Source organism: Lonchura striata, chromosome 1, assembly GCF_050655825.1.
Source record: "Lonchura striata isolate lonStrDom1 chromosome 1, ASM5065582v1, whole genome shotgun sequence".
NCBI classification, from domain to species: domain Eukaryota; kingdom Metazoa; phylum Chordata; class Aves; order Passeriformes; family Estrildidae; genus Lonchura; species Lonchura striata.
Window position 1 is genome coordinate 31436033 of NC_140703.1, and position 19443 is coordinate 31455475.

The window sequence follows — 19443 nt, forward strand, 5'->3', positions numbered from 1 at the left end:
GCGCCGGGAGCTCCCCACGCTGCCCCTTCCCGCCCCCAGCACTCGCCTTCCGGCGCGGCGGCCGAGGCGCTCCGGAAGCGGGTCCGGCCGGAGCCAGATCGAGGGCGCGCCCCGGCGCCATCTTGGGTGGCCGCGGCGGGAAGGGCGGGGCCGGGGCGGGGCCGGCGGGGCCGCGTGACAAAATGGCGGCGCCCAGGCGGGCACGTGGGGCCGCGCCGCCGGAGGAAGAGGAGGAGGATGAAGGGCGCTCGCCGGGCGCCAAGCGGCTCCGCGGCCAGCGCCGGCTCCTCGTCGTGCTGGAGGGGGCGAGCCTGGAGACCGTGAAGGTGTGGGCGGCGGGAGATCGGGGCGGGTCCGGGCGTGCCCGGGATGGTCTCGCTCGCCGCTCACCCGTCCGTGCTTTGGCCGTAGGTGGGGAAGACGTTCGAGCTGCTGAACTGCGACAAGCACAAGGCGCTGCTGCTGCGGAATGGCCGGGACCCCGGGGAGGTGCGGCCTGACATCACGCACCAGGTACCCGCTGGGCCCGGCGGGGCGGCTCGGGGCCATCGCCCCTCGGGTCCGGGCGTCCGCCGGTGCCCCTGGAGCCCGGGGCCGAGTTTGGGCTCCCCCGCTGTGCTGGTGGGCTTTAAGCTGAGTCTGAGTTTGGGTGTGGGCTTGATTTCTTAGCATTACAGTGTCCCGTCCCGTAATGAGATGAGCTTTCAGCCTCGACATCGCTCCCGTCTGCATTTGCGGGGGCTAAGCATCAATTTTCCCTAAAATTTTCTCTCTTATGCCTTTCTATTTCCACTATCGTGTGCTTTTCACTTTCAGAGTCTCCTGATGCTCATGGACAGCCCCCTGAATCGGGCTGGGCTCCTACAGGTTTATATCCACACCAAGAAAAATGTTCTCATTGAAGTCAATCCCCAGACCAGAATCCCAAGAACTTTTGATCGATTCTGTGGGCTAATGGGTAAGCAATTCAAACTACACCAGCTACAGAATAATGCAGGGAGGTAGTCAGGACTGGGGGAATTTCGGGTAAAATGAAAAACTAGCACCGACCTTACAATGTGAAAGTGAGAAAAGAGCACAGAAGCGAGAGCATCTTTCTGGGATGTTCCAGGATGCATACCCCAGCTGTGTGCTCCTTAGCACAGTGGAGAGTGCCTGCAGGAGGCTGTGCTGTCAGCAAAATAAATTCTTTCAGACTGTGATAGGAACTCTAAAGGTGGACTTTTGGTGTACCTCAGGTTAGGCAAAGCATGGGATTCATCCAGCAAATCGCCACACAGCTTAAGTGATTTTTCTTGTTTTGTTTTCTCTTTGCCAGTTCAGCTGTTACATAAGCTCAGTGTTAGAGCAGCTGATGGGCCTCAGAAACTGCTGAAGGTAAATATTTTGTAACTGTTCACAGCAAATATTGCAACATTGTAATGGAATGTAGGAGGGATTTTTTCTCGATGGGGAGAAGGTGTTTTTTTGGTTGCGAGTCCTGATTGTGGGTGTGGTTTCTGTTCTATCCCGTCCTATCCTCGCTGGTGGCCCTGGTTTCAGGGGGGCTGCCCCACATGCTAACCTGGCTAGGAGCTGCTGCTGCAGGAAGGAAATCCCAAACACACCAGTCTTTGGAGCTGAGGGATCTGTTCCTCATGTGAGCCTGACTGCCACGCATGGGCATTGACACTTTCTGGGTACAGCTTTCAAAAAGGCAGAGAGAGGTGGAAATGAAGATGTAATTAACTTGAATGGCTTCTGCAGTCACGGAGGGGGAGACTGGATAAACCACATGGACAAAAGATTTATCGGATATCAGATTCCTCGGATGAAGAACCACCCCTGTGGCTGGAAAAGGCCAGAAAAGCAGCAGCCTGAGGAAGGTGATGGTAATGGCATCTTGGCAGAGAAGGCTCAGCCCTAGCCAGTGCCCCTGCCCAATGACACAGGTCAGCAGGCAGGTCAGTAAGACTCCCAGAAGCAAAGAACTAACCAGGACTTAAACGTGTTTTGTAAGTTTCTTCTGGAAAATCGGGATTCCCCAAAGAAGGAGAGTGGTTTTAAATCCCAGCAGCTGCCTGCTTGCCAGCCAAGATGACACAGAATTGCCTATAGGGGACTACAAGTCCTCCTTGCCATCCCTCTGTGCCTGTTTCAAGAGCATCTTCCAGGTACACACTGAGACTGGCAACATCTGGACACACCTGCTGGGGTTTGTTCTGTCCCTGTGCCTGGGGATCCTGACCCTGCTGCCCAATGAGTACTTCATGTCTTCTTTGCAGGAGAAGGTGGTGTTTGGGATGCTCTTCCTGGGAGCAGTGCTGTGCCTCAGCTTCTCCTGGCTATTCTATATTGCCTACTGTCACTTGGGAGAAGGTCTTGTGGACTTTTTCAATTTTGGATTATTCAGGAATTGCACTGCTGGTCATGGGGAGCTCTGCTACTCGTTCTACTGCTCCCCACAGCTAAGACTCATCTACCTGAACATCACCTGTACCTTGGGCATATCTCCACCCATCTGGGATTGTTTTTGCTCAAGGACCCGGCTGTACTTGGTGGGTAGTCGGGGGGATAGGGAAACAGGATGTGTACCTCAAGGGCATTTGATTTTTTGGGTGAGGGCAGTCTGTGATGTTGAATTGTGGAATGACACCACCGTGGTATTTTGTAAACACCAAGGACAATGAGGATGGGTTGCTTGAGATGCACCAGTCGTGAATGCAGCCTGCAACCAGCTGATGGATTTTTTGTTTGCCTGTTGATTTTAGCAAACAATGGCTCTAGCTATGTGTCAAGAGGGTCTGTTACCTCTAACCTCTATTCATTTTCTGCTTTCTGTAGGTGATAAAAAACCCAGTCACTGACCATTTGCCCGTGGGCTGTATGAAGATTGGCACCTCTTTTGCAGTGTCACAGGTGTCAGATCTGCGGGAGCTCGTTCCTGCAGCAGAGCCAGTTGTCATTGTGGTGGGAGCTTTTGCCCACGGCTCAGTAAGTGTGTGCATCCCTTATCTGGGGTTGTGGAAAGGTTTCTTGTGTTCAGTATGGAGGTTTTATCTGCCCTTTTCTTGGCTTGGTTTTCCCTTCCCCATTCCCCCCCCTCCCCCCATATGCTTGTCAAAAAAAGGCTCAAAACTGCTACATGTGGGACTGTTCTCCCTCCTCCCAAGGGGAGTGCATTAGCAGAGGCTGGTAGTTTCCCTGCTGAGGAAATACTGTGCCTCTGCAGGTCTTAGGGTTGGAAGAGATCTCTGTAGATCATCCAATCCAACTCCCTGCCAAGGCAGGGTCACCTGGAGCAGGTGACACAGAAACATGTCCAGGTAGATTTTGAACGTCTCCAGAGAGGGAGACTCCACAACCTCCCTGGGCAGCATGTTCAGTTCTCTGCCACCCTCATAATAAAAAAGTTCTTCCTTCTTTTTTGGTGAAACTTCCTTGTGTTTTAGTTTATGGCCATTGCTCCTTGCCTCGTTGCTGGGCACTGGAGGAAAGAGTCTGGCACCATCTCTTGGCACCCACACTTGAGATATTTATGTGCATTAATGGGATCCCCTCTCAGTCTTCCCTTCCCTACACAAAGCAGACCCTGCAGTCTCTTCTCATAAGAGATGGTTCCATGTCCCAATAATCTGTCTAGCCTCTGCTGGACCCTCTCCAGTGGCTCCTTGTCTTTCTTGTACTAATGGAGATGAGGCTCAGTGAAAACTTTTTGCAACTTTTTTTTTTTTTTTTTTCTATTTCTCCTCCCTTTTCTCCAGGTCAGTGTTGACTATACAGAAAAGATGGTCTCCATCAGCAACTATCCCCTTTCTGCTGCCCTGACATGTGCTAAAATTACTACTGCCTTTGAGGAAGTGTGGGGAGTAGTATGAGCTTCTGCTGCTACTGCTGTCATGATGGACTTGTATACAGTGACTTCACATTCTAGAAGGGCTTTTTAACTTGGATGTGGACCTGGTGCAGCTTTGGGCTCCCGGAAAACACTTCAACTTCATCCTTGTAGCTTCTGAAGCAATGAGACTTAAAATGGACTGCCCTGTTGACCTTTTTTCCTCCTATTAAAGGTACCTTTTTTGAGTAAAAAGTGCTTGTGAATTTTACTTTCTCACTTTTCATATGTGGGCAGGCTGGATCCCCTTATAGCAGGGACTTGGCCCAAATTTGTCACAGAGCTGGAATTCTTAGCTGTGCCCTGCTCACCCTGGTGTCACTTGGTCCTGTAGAATCGCCTTGCTCGGTGGCATGTGACAGTTCACACTCCCACACCGAAGCACCCAAGAGGAAAGGAGCTGAAGCCGATGTTAAAAAGACCAGGAGCAATTTTTATCTTAGATGACAAACGTAGAAAAGTCAGAAGGTGGCTCCAATCCAACGCAGCACCTGCCGTGAGTGTGGTACAATCATCCGGTGTCAGCGGAGAGACGAGTGCCGGCCGCGGGGCGGCAGAGATAAGGCAACAGACAGAAGGTGGAGGGTCTCAAGGAGGCTCGCTCGGATCCCCTCCTTTCGGGTCTCTGACCCTGTGCTTTCTCCTTCCCCCTCCTTGCGTTGAAAAATAGTCATACTTCAACACAGCAAACGTGGCAGGTGATGCTTTGCTTCCGGAGTGTTAAATCAACTCCTACGAATGCACAGGTGGTACAATCTGAAAAACAGAGGAGCCCTATATTTGCTTCGGTTGATTTGATGTTTACCTGTCACCTTGCCTTTCACCTTGGGCTGCAGCATTGCTGCCCCACTTTACCTCCTGGTCTCTATCTCATACAGCCTTACCTTTTGGCTGTTATTCTGCTCTTTTTAGCTTTTCTTTTCGTGGCACAATTAATCTGCGAATGTAAGGCAACACCAGCAGTAAGGTGAAGAACAACACGTGGCCGCAGAAATAAATAGACCTGTACACCTGTAAAGGGAAAGGCAGGGTTGGGGATCAGCAACCAAGAACACAGGGGAGGGGATGGAGGGAACAGGGTTGAGCACATGGGGTTGTCTGTTTGTAGCTACTAAATACCTTCATCCATTTGTCCCAGGTGAAAAGGCAAAATGGCACCAGGGAGTAACCCATAAACATCCAGTGGTTAGTCTGCTGCAGCACGTAGAAGATGGGCCGCAAGACAGTGATGGAGGCCAAAGTGCTTAGGAGAGGACTGTCCCGAACAAGGTTCATGACCTAATTTAAAGAAAAAAACCATCATTCTTAACAGTTGAGTGTCCTGTGGCTGTATATGCAGGCTCTGGAGCCAAAGTTCTCTTTCCAGCTGTGTAAGATGTGTTTTAGTAAGCAGATAGTCTCAAAAAAGTAGCAAAATACGTTTTAAGAAAATACATTTTAATAAGGAATGTTGTTCTGTCAGTACTAGGAGATTAAACAGAGGCATTCAGCTCATGTGTTTGTCCTCCAATCTTTCCAGCTGCCAAGCACTTCAGCTGCCCTCTGCTCCTATGCCAAGTTTTCCAGTTCTTTCCCTGTCAGCTTCTGCAGTATATCTATGGTTTGCCCACGCAGAAGGCAGCAACCTACTGAACTCTTGAGATCAAAAACCTGCCAAGCTTGAAAACCAATTCCAAAGTGAGCAGCTATTTTTCATATTTAATGCAAGTAAAGCCTTCAGCGTGGCACTTCCCAGACTCAGGGCAAGAGGCTAACACAGGCCCCCCTGTTCTGGTAAGTCAGACACAGCGCACCTGTCTTTCCACGATGACTATAAGCAGCTCCATCTGAAAGCACACCAGGTAGCCAGAGTGCAGCCCGTGCCAAATGGCCAGGAAGAACAGGGCCAGTGCCTGTGACAGCAGTTTGTTGCCCAGGAACTTCAAGCGCTTGAAGATGTAGCTAGAGCAGAAAAGAAAAAAAGTGCTTCCAAGTTATTCTCTGCCCTCCCCTGGCTATGTCAGGGATGAAGGGCCCAGAGGACCCGATGCCTTTGCATGCCCCGTGGTGCCAGAACAGCATGACCAGGGCAAAACCTACATCAAAAGAGTCTTAAAGAAATCCCAGCTATAAGGAGGAGAAGGGGGTCATTATGTACAATTTAGCTGTGGGTCCCAGGAAGTGCTGAACCAAAACCCATCTGAGTTTGGAGTGGGGAGCACCAAGAGCCACGATGCAGGAAGCAGCTGTCAGAGCAGCTCTGTGGCTGGCTGAGCAGGCAGGCAGCCCCAAGGGCTCACTGTAGTCCCATTCTAGTCTATGCTGCCATCAGCTGTTTACCTTTATTAATGAACTGCCATTCCAGGTGAATTAATAGATCTCTCTAACCCAGTACCCCAATAACCTGTTTCAAAGGGCACAGCAGCAAAACATGGGAAAAGGTGCACAAACTGAAAACTGGAAGATTCTTCCTCTAATGCTCCTGCTTAGCCTAAGGTCTTGGTTCTGCTGACAGGACAGAACTGACACATTATAGAAGGAGAATTTTGTCCTGCTCACCGGGCAACCCAAGCATTGGTGTTGATGTTGAAAGAAGCAATGGTCCCTGTGAACAAAGGTGTTGTCTCATACAGCCAGACCTTCATGTTGGCACAAGCATTCCACAAAGGCTTTCCATTCTTGTCTTTCCCATTGTACCCCAGACCAACAAGGATGCAGACGCCTTCCTGTCAAAAAATGCACAAGAAAGATAAGATGAAAATATTGCCCTATTTTTGCTGGAGAAGCAGAGCTGAGGAAATGCTGACTCTCACTGTGCTGAGAGCATCGCTATAGATGGAACAATTGGATTAAAAACTGCCTTTTAGTTAGCTAGCCTATGCTAACTGAAGGCAAGCTGAACTGACCTGCACTGATCTCCAGATATTTGAATTTCTTCCATTTAGTGCAAAGTCCAAGAGGCTTGGACCTTTTTTAATTTGTCTTTTGCTTCTGGAACGACATCTAGACTCACCGTAACAAGCCAGCAAGTTACGTATTTGTAGAGTATAATTTTTCCCCAGATCAATATGTAACCACAACGGAACCAGAAAGGCTTCTCCTGCAGAGATAAGAGTGAAACAGAGTAAAAATAAAACCTGGAGTTGAGTGGCAATAATGGCACAAGGTATTTCATCACTGTCTTTTGTTTTAATCTGTGTTAAGGCATACTGACTGGGCTGCCAGGCTTATTGCAAACTTACACATCATTCTCTTTCCTTTGGTTATATTTGGCTGTACTGAAATAGGTAGAGTTTGGGAAGACTCTGGGATTAGCATAATCAAAATGCTTGTGATAATCTGCCGGTAGAAATTATTTGCTAGGAGCTTTCCAAGAACATAAAAGATTATGGTAAGCCTTACAAGTTACTCTAGTGAAATTCTTTGCACATAATGGTTAAAAAGAAAGTTGTTAAAAGGTCATAAAATATATATGTTAGAGTTCCAAAATCAACAGCAACATTTAATCATCTATTTGTAAAAGTTTTCATTTGTTTCAGTTCTCCCATTCCTATTCTGCATCAGATGGAATCATCAGGACAGGTGGTAAAGCTAAATTAGCTGTGGAAAATCTTATCCCTAGTTGCTGACTTATTTTTAAATTGAGGCAAAAATAAAAAAAGCAATTAAAAAATAATTCCACTCTTGTAGATCCAGTGCCCACCAGAGAAGTGGAATTCTTCCACACCCCACTAGGCCATGTGAATACATACCATATAATCATCTGAGGTGAGGTACTCATCAGAGATGTACAGGCTTGACAGAGTGTAGGTCACTAAAAACAAGAGACCCAGGCTCAGACGCTTGAGAGCAGGCATGAAACTGAGAAAGAAAAATACAAAGGTCAAAGAAATGCCTTGGAAAGAGACCATCAAACTCACAGTTTTAAAAACTGGTGGAGAGGAGGAGGTAGGGGAGACAGCGATAGGGAGACACCACATTCCACTGCAGCAGCTGCCTCTGTTTGGAAGCTGGGATGCAAACATTAGGTTGGAACCGAGTCTGTACTAAAGATGTCAAATGGTTGTTGATGTTCATGCCCTGGAACAATGCTGGGACATGAAGCAGAGTTACGAGTGACTTTTGAAAGACTGCCTTGTCTCGTAAATCACTTCTGGTCACAGTATTTCTGTGTCCAGGTAAGAAGGCAGTCTGCTGCAGGGAACGTGGAGGATTCTGCATTCTCGGATCATAAGAAGGGGGGAAGCCAAGCAGCTTTGTATTACCTATTGGGTCTCTGGCCTGGAACGTCAGTCATCTCACCCCTTGCCAGTTTCTGATAGTCTGTCATGGAGAACTGAGGCCCAACCATGAAGGCACCATAGAAATAGGAGAATCCTGAGACCTCCAGCAAAGTAGGAACCCCCCGAACAGCAAATCGCTGCTGCTCAGGGGTCAGGAACTCCTGCACCAAAGGGAGCGGCATTAACATCATCCCAGGAGTTTCATCCAGCTCTCTATGTTATGTCCTCACCCTGCCTCCTTACTGGTTTCCATTCTTGCTCCCCATGGACATGGAACTTTACACTTGGTACTTCATGTCCATTCCTCTCCCCAGCCCTCTCTATGTCTACCCCCTCCAAACAGCAACAAGATCCAATGGTTGAGACCAGCTGCACAGGTCTCTTCCCAAATAAGCTCCAAACATGGAAGGGATCCACTGACATGCATCCCTGGCAGAAGATAGGAATAGTATGAGCACTGTATCTGATCTATTCCAGTCCCTGACTGCAATTTCATGTACTCTCCCAAGACCTTATCATGCTACAATTCCTACTTCTTGGTGCAAAAATTGTTTTTAAATACTTGAAGCTTCAGCTCAGGAAGTTTCATCTTGACCTCATTTTCCTGCAGTCAGCAGTGATTCCATGGATGCTACAGACTTGGTCAGGCCTCAGACAGGAGATGGGGAATGCAGGTACTTGAAGCAGTATTGAGGGACTGTAGCATGTATAGTGCCCTCTCCCACAAACTGCTGTGCAACTTCTCTGTTTCATCTGAGCTAGAAACAGAGTCCTAACAAATGGTAAAGGGCAACCATTGACAAGCACGTGGCAAGACTAATCAAAGGAAAGGCAGATGGGAACTGAGATCCAGTACTGATTGTCTGCAAGTTAAAGGTACATCACCCACAAGACACAGAGCATCAGGGATTGGGAATCTAAAGCAATAGATTTGGGGGAAGGAGATGGTGGGGAATTTGGAAGAGTGCAGAGTAATATTCTGACATAACTGGAACAATTTCTGTCCATCTCTAGTCACTTCTGTTTCTATTCCAAATGATTTTGTTCCAGTCTAGAATTCAGTGCCCTCAAACACTCCCAGAGGCTCCCCTCTCAGCTGTGGTTTTTACCTAACAATGCAGCTTGCTAACTCACATCCTTTGAACTTGGTTTTCTGATCTCTAGCTCACTGGGACAGCATGGAATGACGGAGAAATGGTGTCTAACTCACCGGATCTTTTCCTCCATCATAGTAATCAATGGCCAGACCTGGAGGTGAGAAAGAGTGACTTGAAGCCCTGGAGTGGGCACAGCTCGCAGAGCACAAGAGAGAGAAGAGAGGTGTCACTCACCAATCAACTTAAGTGTCAAGACACAATGTGGCATTGTCCACTTGATGTCATAATGCTCTGTGGCTGTGAAGTAATATCCAGCCATAAGGTATGTCTGAAAGAAACCATTGTTTGGGTTATTCAAACTAATTCCTCCAGCTGGTTTTGATCTGCCTCCACTTTTCACCCACAGTTGCTACTGAAGTGCCAAACTGAACAGAGGCCTCTCTTCTATAAACCCAGGGAATAAGAAAGAGGGTTTACCATCTGAAAGAGAAATGTGGTGATGACAGCAGTGATTGTGCGACCCATTAGTCTCAGTATCAGGAACTGGATTAGGACACATAGCAGGGAATGAAAAAACTGCGTCCCTGTGGGTGGAAAAAAGAAAGAGAGAGATAAGAAATAGAAATTACATGTATAGGTCCTCCAAATCACAGCACGCCCTGGGCCAGGCAGCTCTCTCTTCCCAAACTCATCTTACCAAAATTGAAGTAAGCAATTGAGAGTCCTGTGAAGACATTGTAGAGGTGAATGAGGTAGGTCTCCTTCTGGAAGAGGAAATAGCGCTGGAACAAGGCAAAAGGATATCCTGAGAGAAAAAAAAAAAAAAGGAAGAGTTGGAAATAAGTTTAGACAAGTATTTGTCATGAAGAAAACTACAGCTTTTCTGAACATGTCATTAGGAACATGTACTTTACATCACACATTATCAACACAGGGTGTGGTGTAAATTCCTGATACTACATTTGCATCTTAGGAGACAGACTCCAGATTAATTACTCTGTATGGAAGAAAATACTTCAACAGGAACATAATTATAGTAAAACTGAAATTGAAGTGCAAAAAATGGCAGGACTACATTTCCTGGCCTCATTCAATATATGAGATGGATAATGCTGAAATACATGTATCACACTTTAGCCTGTGATTCATTTCCAAATTATGTGACAAATACAATGAACATGGCAAGAAGCTATATTAAAAAAAAATAAAAGGGGTGGGGAAGGGAAAAACTTTATGGTTAATACCATAACAACATCCAAAAAACCCCAGTCCCACTCCCACCTCAATGAGTTCTTTCAGCTTTAATTTCAGAGCTCCTCAGGTGACCTCCAATAAGATATGCTTGCTTTTCTAACTCTGGAACTTCAGATTTGCATCTGATTTGTGAACTACTGGGTACACAAAGCTGTAACTGAAATCCACTGGTACTACGCATGTGGTATTTTTGGAAAAAAAAAAATCAGTCAGAAGCATTTCATATGGAGCAGCTAAGAAAAGTGGAAGGGTTTTTTCCTTGCATTTTCTGCGAGGTAACTTCTAGTCTAAGTTAGGAATGCCTCCAGATTATTCATCTGTGGCTCAAGTGAGAAGCAAACATTTGTGAAACACTCTGGTAGTACAGTGAGAAGTGTCACACAGAACACCATGATTCAATTAAATTCTGTTGTCTAGGTGAGTTACACAAAGCATGCAATAAACACTGCCACGTAGCAGACAGTAAATACAATATGTCTTAATATACAGTGGCACAGGAAGCATTGCAATTAATGTTTCTAAAGCCATGTGCACAAGGTGCTGAACTGGAATACCAGAAGTCACTTTAATTCTGGCCTTCTGTAACTTTATTGCGCTACTTTGCAAGCCTGTGTGTTCTCTTACCCCACTCAAAATAAGGGGAAATTCATCACATACCACACTACTTCTCCTCCTAGCTGTAACCAGGAGGGGTGGATGGAGCTCTGCTACGTGCACTAATGGAGCAGTAGTAGCAGGAGGTGGTCATGTTTTATATGGAGCAGTAATAAAAGGTGATGAAATGCACATTCTGCCGAGAAGTGTATGATGGATGGAAGGCTTCCAATAAGCAAGGCCAACTCTAGTCACTACTGTGAGAGGAAATGAGAAACTCTGTCATGTTATTTAAATACATGTCTGGCAGTTTTAACAGGCTGGAGCCATTTTAAGGCCCTCTCCATCCCCGCAAATCCCTTGGGAGGGAGCCCTGGAGTTGGGGACTTTGGGACTCTTTTCTAAATCCTTTTGGGCTCATGTTCTACTGTGTCCAGATGTGTACCTGCTGCCTCCTGAAACCGAGCTGCTGCACCCCATTTCCTCAGCCTCCTGCCACCCCTCTTTCGGTTTTCCCTGCCTCCTTGTTGCTGTTCCTTCCTCCTTTTGTGTCCCACGCTTTCCTCACCACAGGCTGCTTTCTGGCCAGCCCCACATACCATGGCTCTCTGCTCCCAGAGCCTGGCAACCTCCCTCCTGCACATCCAGCCTGCTCTCCCTTCCAAAACAGCAGCTCCAAACTCCCCTATAAAATGCCTTACCCAAGCCATCCCTCTCTCTCCCTTCCCGCTCTTCCATGCTTTTTACACGGCCCACTTCTGTCCCATTCCACCCCACTGCTGCCCTGAACACCAGCTGAGGGGGAAAGAGGGAATTGGCAAAGAGAGTTCATCACATGGGTTCTCTGGGGATACAGGAGTAACTCAGAGAATTAGAGCAATTCACATGATTAAAAAAATAAAAATAAACTAGTATTTTCTACTGGCCTTTTACTCAGAAATATACAAATGGGGATTCTTTGTTCATGAGCCAATCTTCCTGCTGAATTTAATAAACATAGGAAGAACTGGTTTTGAGAAATTGAAAGTGGTAAAAAAGATGAAGTTTTACTATAAGATAAGATCAAAAGTTAAAAAGCTGAGGTTTACTGTGGAAAAATGTTTCCCCCTTCTGATTGAAGGGGAGAAAAATCAGAAACACAGGCAAAGCACAATTTACTGCTGTTCATCAATATGCATAGTTTTAAACCTTCATTTTACAGGGTCTCCCACTCTTAATAAACACTAATACTTTGCAAAACAGTCAATTTCTACCATTTCCCCCCCTCTAGCCATTTCTGTAGGCATAATTAAAGTATGACTGAATACTATAATGTAACTAGTGTTCCTACTCTTTCTGAGACCTGTCTCATTTGTCAGCTGTGCTCCTTTTTAGCAGGAGATCATGTCATGGTTTGGGTAATGCTGCTCTGAAGGAAAAAGAATTATGAACCCTTGCAAATAGAGAGTTACTAATAATACATACTGCATCCATGTTTTTAGAAACTATAAAGTCTGGTCTTGCATTATGTGGCTGCTGTTCCAGTTCAAAAGTCACAACATCAGCCTAAATTCTTCTGATATCTAGAGTAACTTGTTAGTACTCTGGACTGCAGTTTACCTACTGTTTTGCTGCATGGGATAATTTTCTCAGTTTTACAGCTGGGCCAGTTGCACGCTGCAGATACAAACTTTAACCCCCAAACAGCAGCGGATTCGGGGTAGCAATGGTCATTCTGATGTGGCCTCTGCCCTTCTGAACACTGATAAACTATCTATTAAACAACAAACAATTTCTGCTGATAACAACACCAGTACTCCTGCCCTACTACCACGTCCCTGAAGCAGCCTGAATTAGCACAGCAGCTTTTGGAGTTATGGTTGCCTTCTGGCAAGCTGGATGTCACCTTTGGATATGCCAGTGGCAAGAAACGCTGCGCTGCTTTGCTTCTGTCATTCAGAGCAACAGGACAAGAGTCCCTGATCCTTGCTGCCAAGAGGCTCTGCCCAGCAGCTCCCACACTGCCAAACTCCTCTTTCATGGCTCCCTAAGCAGAGTGGACCGAGGCGGGAAAGCGGCTGCAAGACTCCTGGAGAAAACAGCAGGGAATCTCTGATCCAAGCTTATTCTTCCCTATGCACCACGGAGCTGAAAAACAGCCTGCACACAGAGCTGGGTTTTCCCTCTAGACACATTTTCTAGAGAATGGAATTAGCAACTGAGATGATTTTTATTTTATTACTTCACGGGCACAAGAGGATGACCTCTGGTTAAGTGGACCACGGAGATGGAAGGAAAGGACAAGCTCAGCTTCTTGGCTATGGCCATTTGGGAGAGTAATGGGCCACTGCACAAAGCCCAGCCTTGTCCACAGATACAATCTAACTGAGCAAAAGTTAAATAATCAAGAAAGTGGATTAGGCAGGAGAAAAGTTCTACTAAGCCCAAGCAAAAACAGTGCTGTCAAGTTTGCCATCTTCTGGACTGGGTGATTAAGATATCTCTCTTTTTCCAGAGACAAAGCTGCAAATAAGAACAGTGGAAACATTCTTTTCATCTCTGCTCCTTTTATTTCCTCTTTTATATGCATTAGCTCTATCTCATCTTCAAGCCAGTACCTCTATTTTCCTCTTCTCCCTTTTGCTGAACATTTAACTCCTCTGTTGTTAACATCCAGCAGGGCAATTGTCTCAATTTTTTTATAAGAATGCTAAAACAAAAAGGAATGGGACAACAGGGGAAAACAAGTGTTAAAATATCAGCCTTACCTAGTAATTTAACTTCAAAGTTATTATTTTCTGTTTCTAACACTGCAAAAGTGCCACACCTTGTTTAACACTGGGTGCATAAACATGAGCATTTTAATTCAGCTCAAGAGTTTACCTTTAAAGTCCACTTATGGTGCTTTAGTTTGCATAACAAAACTGTCTCAAAACATGTGAACAGGGCTCTCTTCACATGAAACTGAACTGAAAACACACTCCAGTCAATGGGTGATAAGTGTGTATGAGCTGACAGAGGCAAATCCAAAGCAAATGCTCAAAACCCACAGACAATTCTGTTCTATAGGTCTGCTCCTATTGCACCATTTTTCTTGCTAATGTAGACACAGGCAGTGTGTAGCATTACTCAACTCCATCTATTTTTTTTATTATTTAAGGAATAAGATGTATTATTTGAAGTTCAGAGTTTAAACAAGGCAGCACATGAGTTTTCTGTGACTCAGGGTTGGTTTTATGACAGGACATTGCTGCCTCTTAACACTTTTCCCATCTCTTACCCATCCGAATCAGTTGCTCATGGGCCCTTGTAGTAAGGTTCCTGCTTGGCTGACCAGCTGGGAACTTGATTTGGGATAAGCTAGCAGCTTTGGTTGACCACAAGAAGAATTTCAGGGAGCCTAAAAATCTTCAGGTTGCAGGAAGCATGAAGCAGAGCATGTAAAAAAATTGATGAGAGGTAGAAGACGGGGAGGTAAGCCAACTTGCAAGTGAAGCAGTAGGTTTCTGGCACCCATTGGGTAAGAATGTGTTACTTTCTGCAGGTCCCTGCTATGTCCATGGAATGAAAGAGCACTTTCCCAGTGCTTTTCCTGGCAGGTCTGGGCAAACCAGCAGGGTCATTCCTGGCTCAGGGCTGTAAACAGCATGTTGGCTCCCCTCCATATTTTGCAGGTAGCTCGCAAGGCACTGTGTAATACTATGGTCAGATAAATAGCTTTAATTCTTGGGATTGTACAGCCATGCAAGAAACATGAGCAACATAAAGTATTAAATGCACAGGGCCATAAGGTCTCCTGTACCCTGGCTTATGCTTTGAGCGGTGACAGCAGGAAAGAAATCTGTCCCCTCTCATGTGAGGACAGGAGCAGCAGCACAGACACCCTGTTATCTCCTTCACACCATTGGAGCAGCTCCAGGTTCCAGTGGGAACATTGGGACCTACTGAAGGGTGCAAGCTGGAGTTCATCTCTCAAAGACATTCTCATATGATTGACAGATATTAGTGTACTGACATATCACAATTTTTATTGTGGCAGGGTCCAGAACTGTGCTTCAGGTGTTCCTGCTGTTGGCATTGCTGCCAAATTGCAGAATACTTTCTTCAAAGATTGCCTATGCAAATTTTTACGTGGGGGAAGTCTGCAGTAAGTTTTTCATCTTGTACAATCCAGGTAAGGGACTCTATTCTAGCTGTAGTCTCTGCTTAAAAATTGCAGCATGTATAAACCTGTCTCTGATTTAAATACAAAACTGTAACTAAAATCCCTATAATTTCCTGAGCAATGTGCTGTTACTTGTTCACTGAAACAACGTGGTGCTCTTTAGGACTACTCTAGTTTTAGTTCTTGAATGTTCTTTCTCCTTCTCTTATTCTAGCCTGTATTTATTTTTTTTTTCAGTTATGTCAGAATGCCAACAGTTTTAAATGACCTCTTTTGGTTATTTCAGATCATTACTAAGCGAACGCTTATTCTGAATCAAGATAATAAATTCAGACTTATTTTTTCAACAATAATTCAGCTTTCTTCAGAAATTAATGTAGGAAGTCAAGAAGTCCTTTGTGATTCTTCCTCTTTTTCAGAAGACTATTTTTACCGGTTTGTGGTGATCTTCTGAAAGTGAAACCCTAGAAACTGTTGTCACAGTAAAACTGCACAGTGTAGATGGGAAACTGCATCACAGAGGAAGAAATAAGCAACAACTTTTTAGTCCACCTTTGGAACAATGCTTCACCTTCATGGTCTTGTTCTGAAATAATTCAGCAGTATTAGCTGCAGCCAAAAAAAATAGTTTTCTTCCTGAATCTATGTAAACACCTGAAATGGAGGAAGTGAAGGAAAAGCCATACTTAATATCCTAATGCCACTTACAGCTTTTAGAAATGCCTTTCATTTATACCCCACGCCATCCTATGAAGTGGTCATCAGCATTAGTTACATTACCAATGAGATTAAAAGGATTGTAAACTAAGCTGCAATTAAATGAACATTCCTTTGTGCAGGGCTAAGGAAAGCACACTCCTCTCATGTTGCTCTGGAGTAGTGTCTGGCCCTTCCTTTTAAAGCAATGGTACAGGTACAACACTTTACCACCCAGTGCTTACCCATCCATTAAGCAGGAGAGCTGGAGTCAGTCCCCTCTGCCTGCGTGGTTCAACCTACATGACCTGCAAGAGTGCCAAATTGCAGGCAAGGCTGTTTTGCATACCCTGAAGCCTTTCTGTCTGAAATTATGCTTTCCTGCATCTAATTAAAAGATACTGAGCTAGGGAGAAAGGACAGGGAAAAGCACAGCTCCAGCCTCCTGGTTTAGCTTATGCATTTGAGGCATGCAGGGGAGAGAAGTAAGCAGTCTTCTGGACCCTGCTCCCCAGAATTTTAATACAAATTCTAAAGATCCATTGAGACTATGCAAAACAGATAGTGGCCTACCTCAGGAGGGGACACTGTGGCATCTCAGTGGCTTACTGTCAACACTGCACATGGAACATTTGTAACAGCACACAGGAGACTCACGCTTCCTTAATCTGCTCTCTGCAGCAGGCAGTTCTTATCAGCATTAGGACAATAATTATCTGCTGCTCATTCCAAAGAACTGGTGCTGTTCACCCATAAGGCGCTGAGCAGGAAACACCCTCCCAGATGTCGTGTCCCAACTTACTGCTAGCAAGAATCAACTCAGAGAGTACAGTTGTGGTGCATTCTCCAGAGCCATCCCTCTGCGGTGGCTGCCTCCACACACAATTTCTAGGGCCTTTTCTGCATCAGCACTCGTTAGACTGGTCCCTTGGTTGATCCAGGTGACTAACCTCATAGTGAACTGTCTGCTTTTTCTGGTTTAGGTTGCTGCCAAACACGTAAACTCAATCAGATCACAATTAAAGGACCAGAGAGAGACGTGGGAGAAAGGGAAGCAGGACTTTTCGCCTTTGGAGGTAGGTGTGGAGCTGCTAGACTAATTAATGCTCACTTGTATGCATGGCCCGTGTGTTTCCTATTACTTCATATTTTTCTTTATAGAAGTTTGGTTTAACAAAGTTCTACGTTGAGTTCAAAACGATAACCAGTTCAGTCTCCTGTATCGACCCTTTACAGGAAGAATGTTTTGCTCAGTTTGATCTCACACATCATAAACTAAATCATGCAGAAATAAGTCTGATGCAGACCATGGTTATGAAGTGACAGTTTTTCTTGCTTGCATTTCCTTTAAAAATATTATACTTCTAGTTAGCCAAAGCAACTTTATTGTGACAGATGACACAGTAGTGGCTGTATCACTTCAAATATACTTTCAAGGTTCAGAGAAAAGCTTGTATTTCCTTTCTGCTAGGTGACTACACCATCAAATGCTTTCACAACCCAAAGTTTCCCTGAGCATCTGCAGTGATTTACACAGATAGGATGTATACACACAGCTGAATTAATGTTTTGGGAGCTACAACCTCCCCCTCAATCACCAGCCCACATCACAACTCCAGCCCTGCCTTAACCATTCCACATGGAACTCGAGCATCTCATGTTTACATAAGCGCAGGCACCCTGTGTTTTGCAACACACTTCGCGCTGCAGGTGGAGCGCAGGACATCACCCCAGTTCTCCTGGCAGCGAGCTGGAAGGTTTTGCTCGCTCTGCCTGGCCGTGCCCCTGACGACACGCCTCTCCTTCACCGTGCCACCACTGCCGCAGACAAGGGGTGATGTCCCCGGACAGTGACGTCCCTGCACTCGGACGGGGCAACACCTGCGGGGCCGTGGACATTCCCGAGCGGCCACGTCTCCGGACACACGCTCACGGGGCACTGGACGCACACGCACCACCGGGCACCCACGGGACAATCGCGAACAAAGTTCCCGTGCCCGGGACACGGACCCGAATCGGTGTCTTTCGCAGGCACCCCCGGTTCCTCCTTGCCCTGCGTGCACAGGCGGCCTGCCAGGACCGCACCCTGACCTCCCGCGGGGAAAGCGAGCGGGCTCCCGGGCGGGCCGAGGGCTGGCCCCGGGCAGCTGCTGCGGGGCACTCCGCGGGCTGCCCGGGCGGCGCCGGTGCGGCGGGATCTCGCCCGCCGGCCGGGCGCGCACACGTGGCCTGGCGCGGCGGCGCTGGCACAGGTGCCGCTCCGCGCGGGCGACGCGCTGCCCGGCCCCGGGCCGGCGCGCGGCGTGGCGCGGCACGCCGGCGGCGGGGTCGCCCGTTCGCACGGCGGGCGCGGAGCCCCGCCCGGGGCGCCAGCCCCGTCGCCCCCCGCCCTTCCTTACCCATGAGGATGGACAGGATGAGGCGCAGCGCCTGCTCCGACGAGCCCAGGGCCTCGGCCAGCCTCGCCAGGCTCCAGGCGGACCCCGCCACCGCCATCTTCCCCGCCGGCCGCCCCGCCGGCCGGTCGCGCCCCGAACCCGGCAGCGGCACCAGCCACCGCGGCCCCCGCACCGCGCGCGGCCCCCTGCGCGCCCATTGGCTGCGGCGCGGCCGGCCCCGCCCCGCCGCGCCTGCGATTGGGCAGCGGTGGCGGCGGGGCGGGGCCCTGCGCGCACTAAGGCAAAGGTTACCCGCGGGTGGGCGGCGACGCGGGCCGGCCCCGCCGGACGGCGATTGGCGGAGCGGCGGCCGGGGGCGGGGCCGGGGGCCCGGCGGGGCGGGGCGCGAGGGGCGGGGCGGGGCGCGGCTCCCGATTGGCTGTGGCGGGACAGGAGAGCGGCGGGGCGGGCCGGGGTTATTCGCGGACGCGGGGCGCGCGCGGGCAGGGCGGGAGCGGGGGCGGCGCGCGGGGGCTCGGCCGGGGGCTCGGCCCCGGGGTGCGGAGGTCGGCCCCGGGGTGCGGGGGCTCGGCCGGGGGCTCGGGCGCCGTGCGGGGCTCGGGCGCCGTGCGGGGCTCGGCCCCGGGGTGCGGGGGCTCGGCCGGGGGCTCGGGCGCCGTGCGGGGCTCGGGCGCCGTGCGGGGCTCGGCCCCGGGGTGCGGAGCTCGGCCCCGGGGTGCGGGGGCTCGGCCGCCGTGCGGGGTCTCGGCCGGAGGCTCGGCCGGGGCTCGCCCTGCCTCCGCCTCCGGTCCCGCCTGCTGCCTCTGGCTTTGGCCCTGGCCTCAGCCGTGGCCTCGGACACAGCCCCGTTCCTGCTCTTGGCCTCCGCTTCAGCGCAGGGCGCTGCCGGAGCTTCCCCAGCGCTGCCGGGTCCCAGTGGCCCAGCGGCTCCCGGAGGACACATCCCCGCTGCTTGGCACACGTGGCCCTAAGGGACCTGCTTCCCATACGGGCACTCTGGCACAGCCGTGCTTTGCCCTGCGCCTGTGGCACCCGGCTCAGCGTGCCACAGCAGCACGCACGGTGTCAGTGGTGCTCGGCAACGGGGAGAGGAGGAGTGGCCATAAACTAAACCAAGAAGTTC

At 48.6% G+C, this 19443-nt stretch overlaps 2 protein-coding genes across 3 annotated transcripts; one reads left to right on the plus strand and one right to left on the minus strand.

Annotated features, from left to right (window-relative positions):
* Positions 1-166: 166 nt before the first annotated feature.
* EMG1 (EMG1 N1-specific pseudouridine methyltransferase) lies at positions 167-4069 on the plus strand. Of its 2 annotated transcripts, XM_085573253.1 has the most exons (7): positions 167-326; positions 412-513; positions 817-958; positions 1319-1377; positions 2265-2537; positions 2824-2973; positions 3744-4069. In XM_085573253.1, the coding sequence occupies exons 1-7, from the start codon at positions 183-185 to the stop codon at positions 3855-3857; spliced, it is 984 nt and encodes a 327-aa protein (XP_085429379.1). In that variant the 5' UTR covers positions 167-182; the 3' UTR covers positions 3858-4069. The 2 variants fall into 2 exon arrangements, with proteins under 2 accessions (XP_085429379.1, XP_021404799.1); XM_021549124.3 differs by lacking the exon at positions 2265-2537.
* Position 4070: 1 nt separating this feature from the next.
* Positions 4071-18454, minus strand: LPCAT3 (lysophosphatidylcholine acyltransferase 3). Its single transcript, XM_021549118.4, has 13 exons — positions 18321-18454; positions 9931-10038; positions 9711-9817; positions 9468-9561; positions 9347-9384; positions 8119-8297; positions 7606-7714; positions 6867-6953; positions 6413-6579; positions 5668-5815; positions 4994-5152; positions 4759-4885; positions 4071-4630 (listed from the first exon to the last, which is right to left on the minus strand). Exons 1-12 carry the CDS (start codon positions 18415-18417, stop codon positions 4769-4771), a joined length of 1410 nt encoding a protein of 469 aa, XP_021404793.3. The 5' UTR covers positions 18418-18454; the 3' UTR covers positions 4071-4630; positions 4759-4768.
* Positions 18455-19443: the final 989 nt, after the last annotated feature.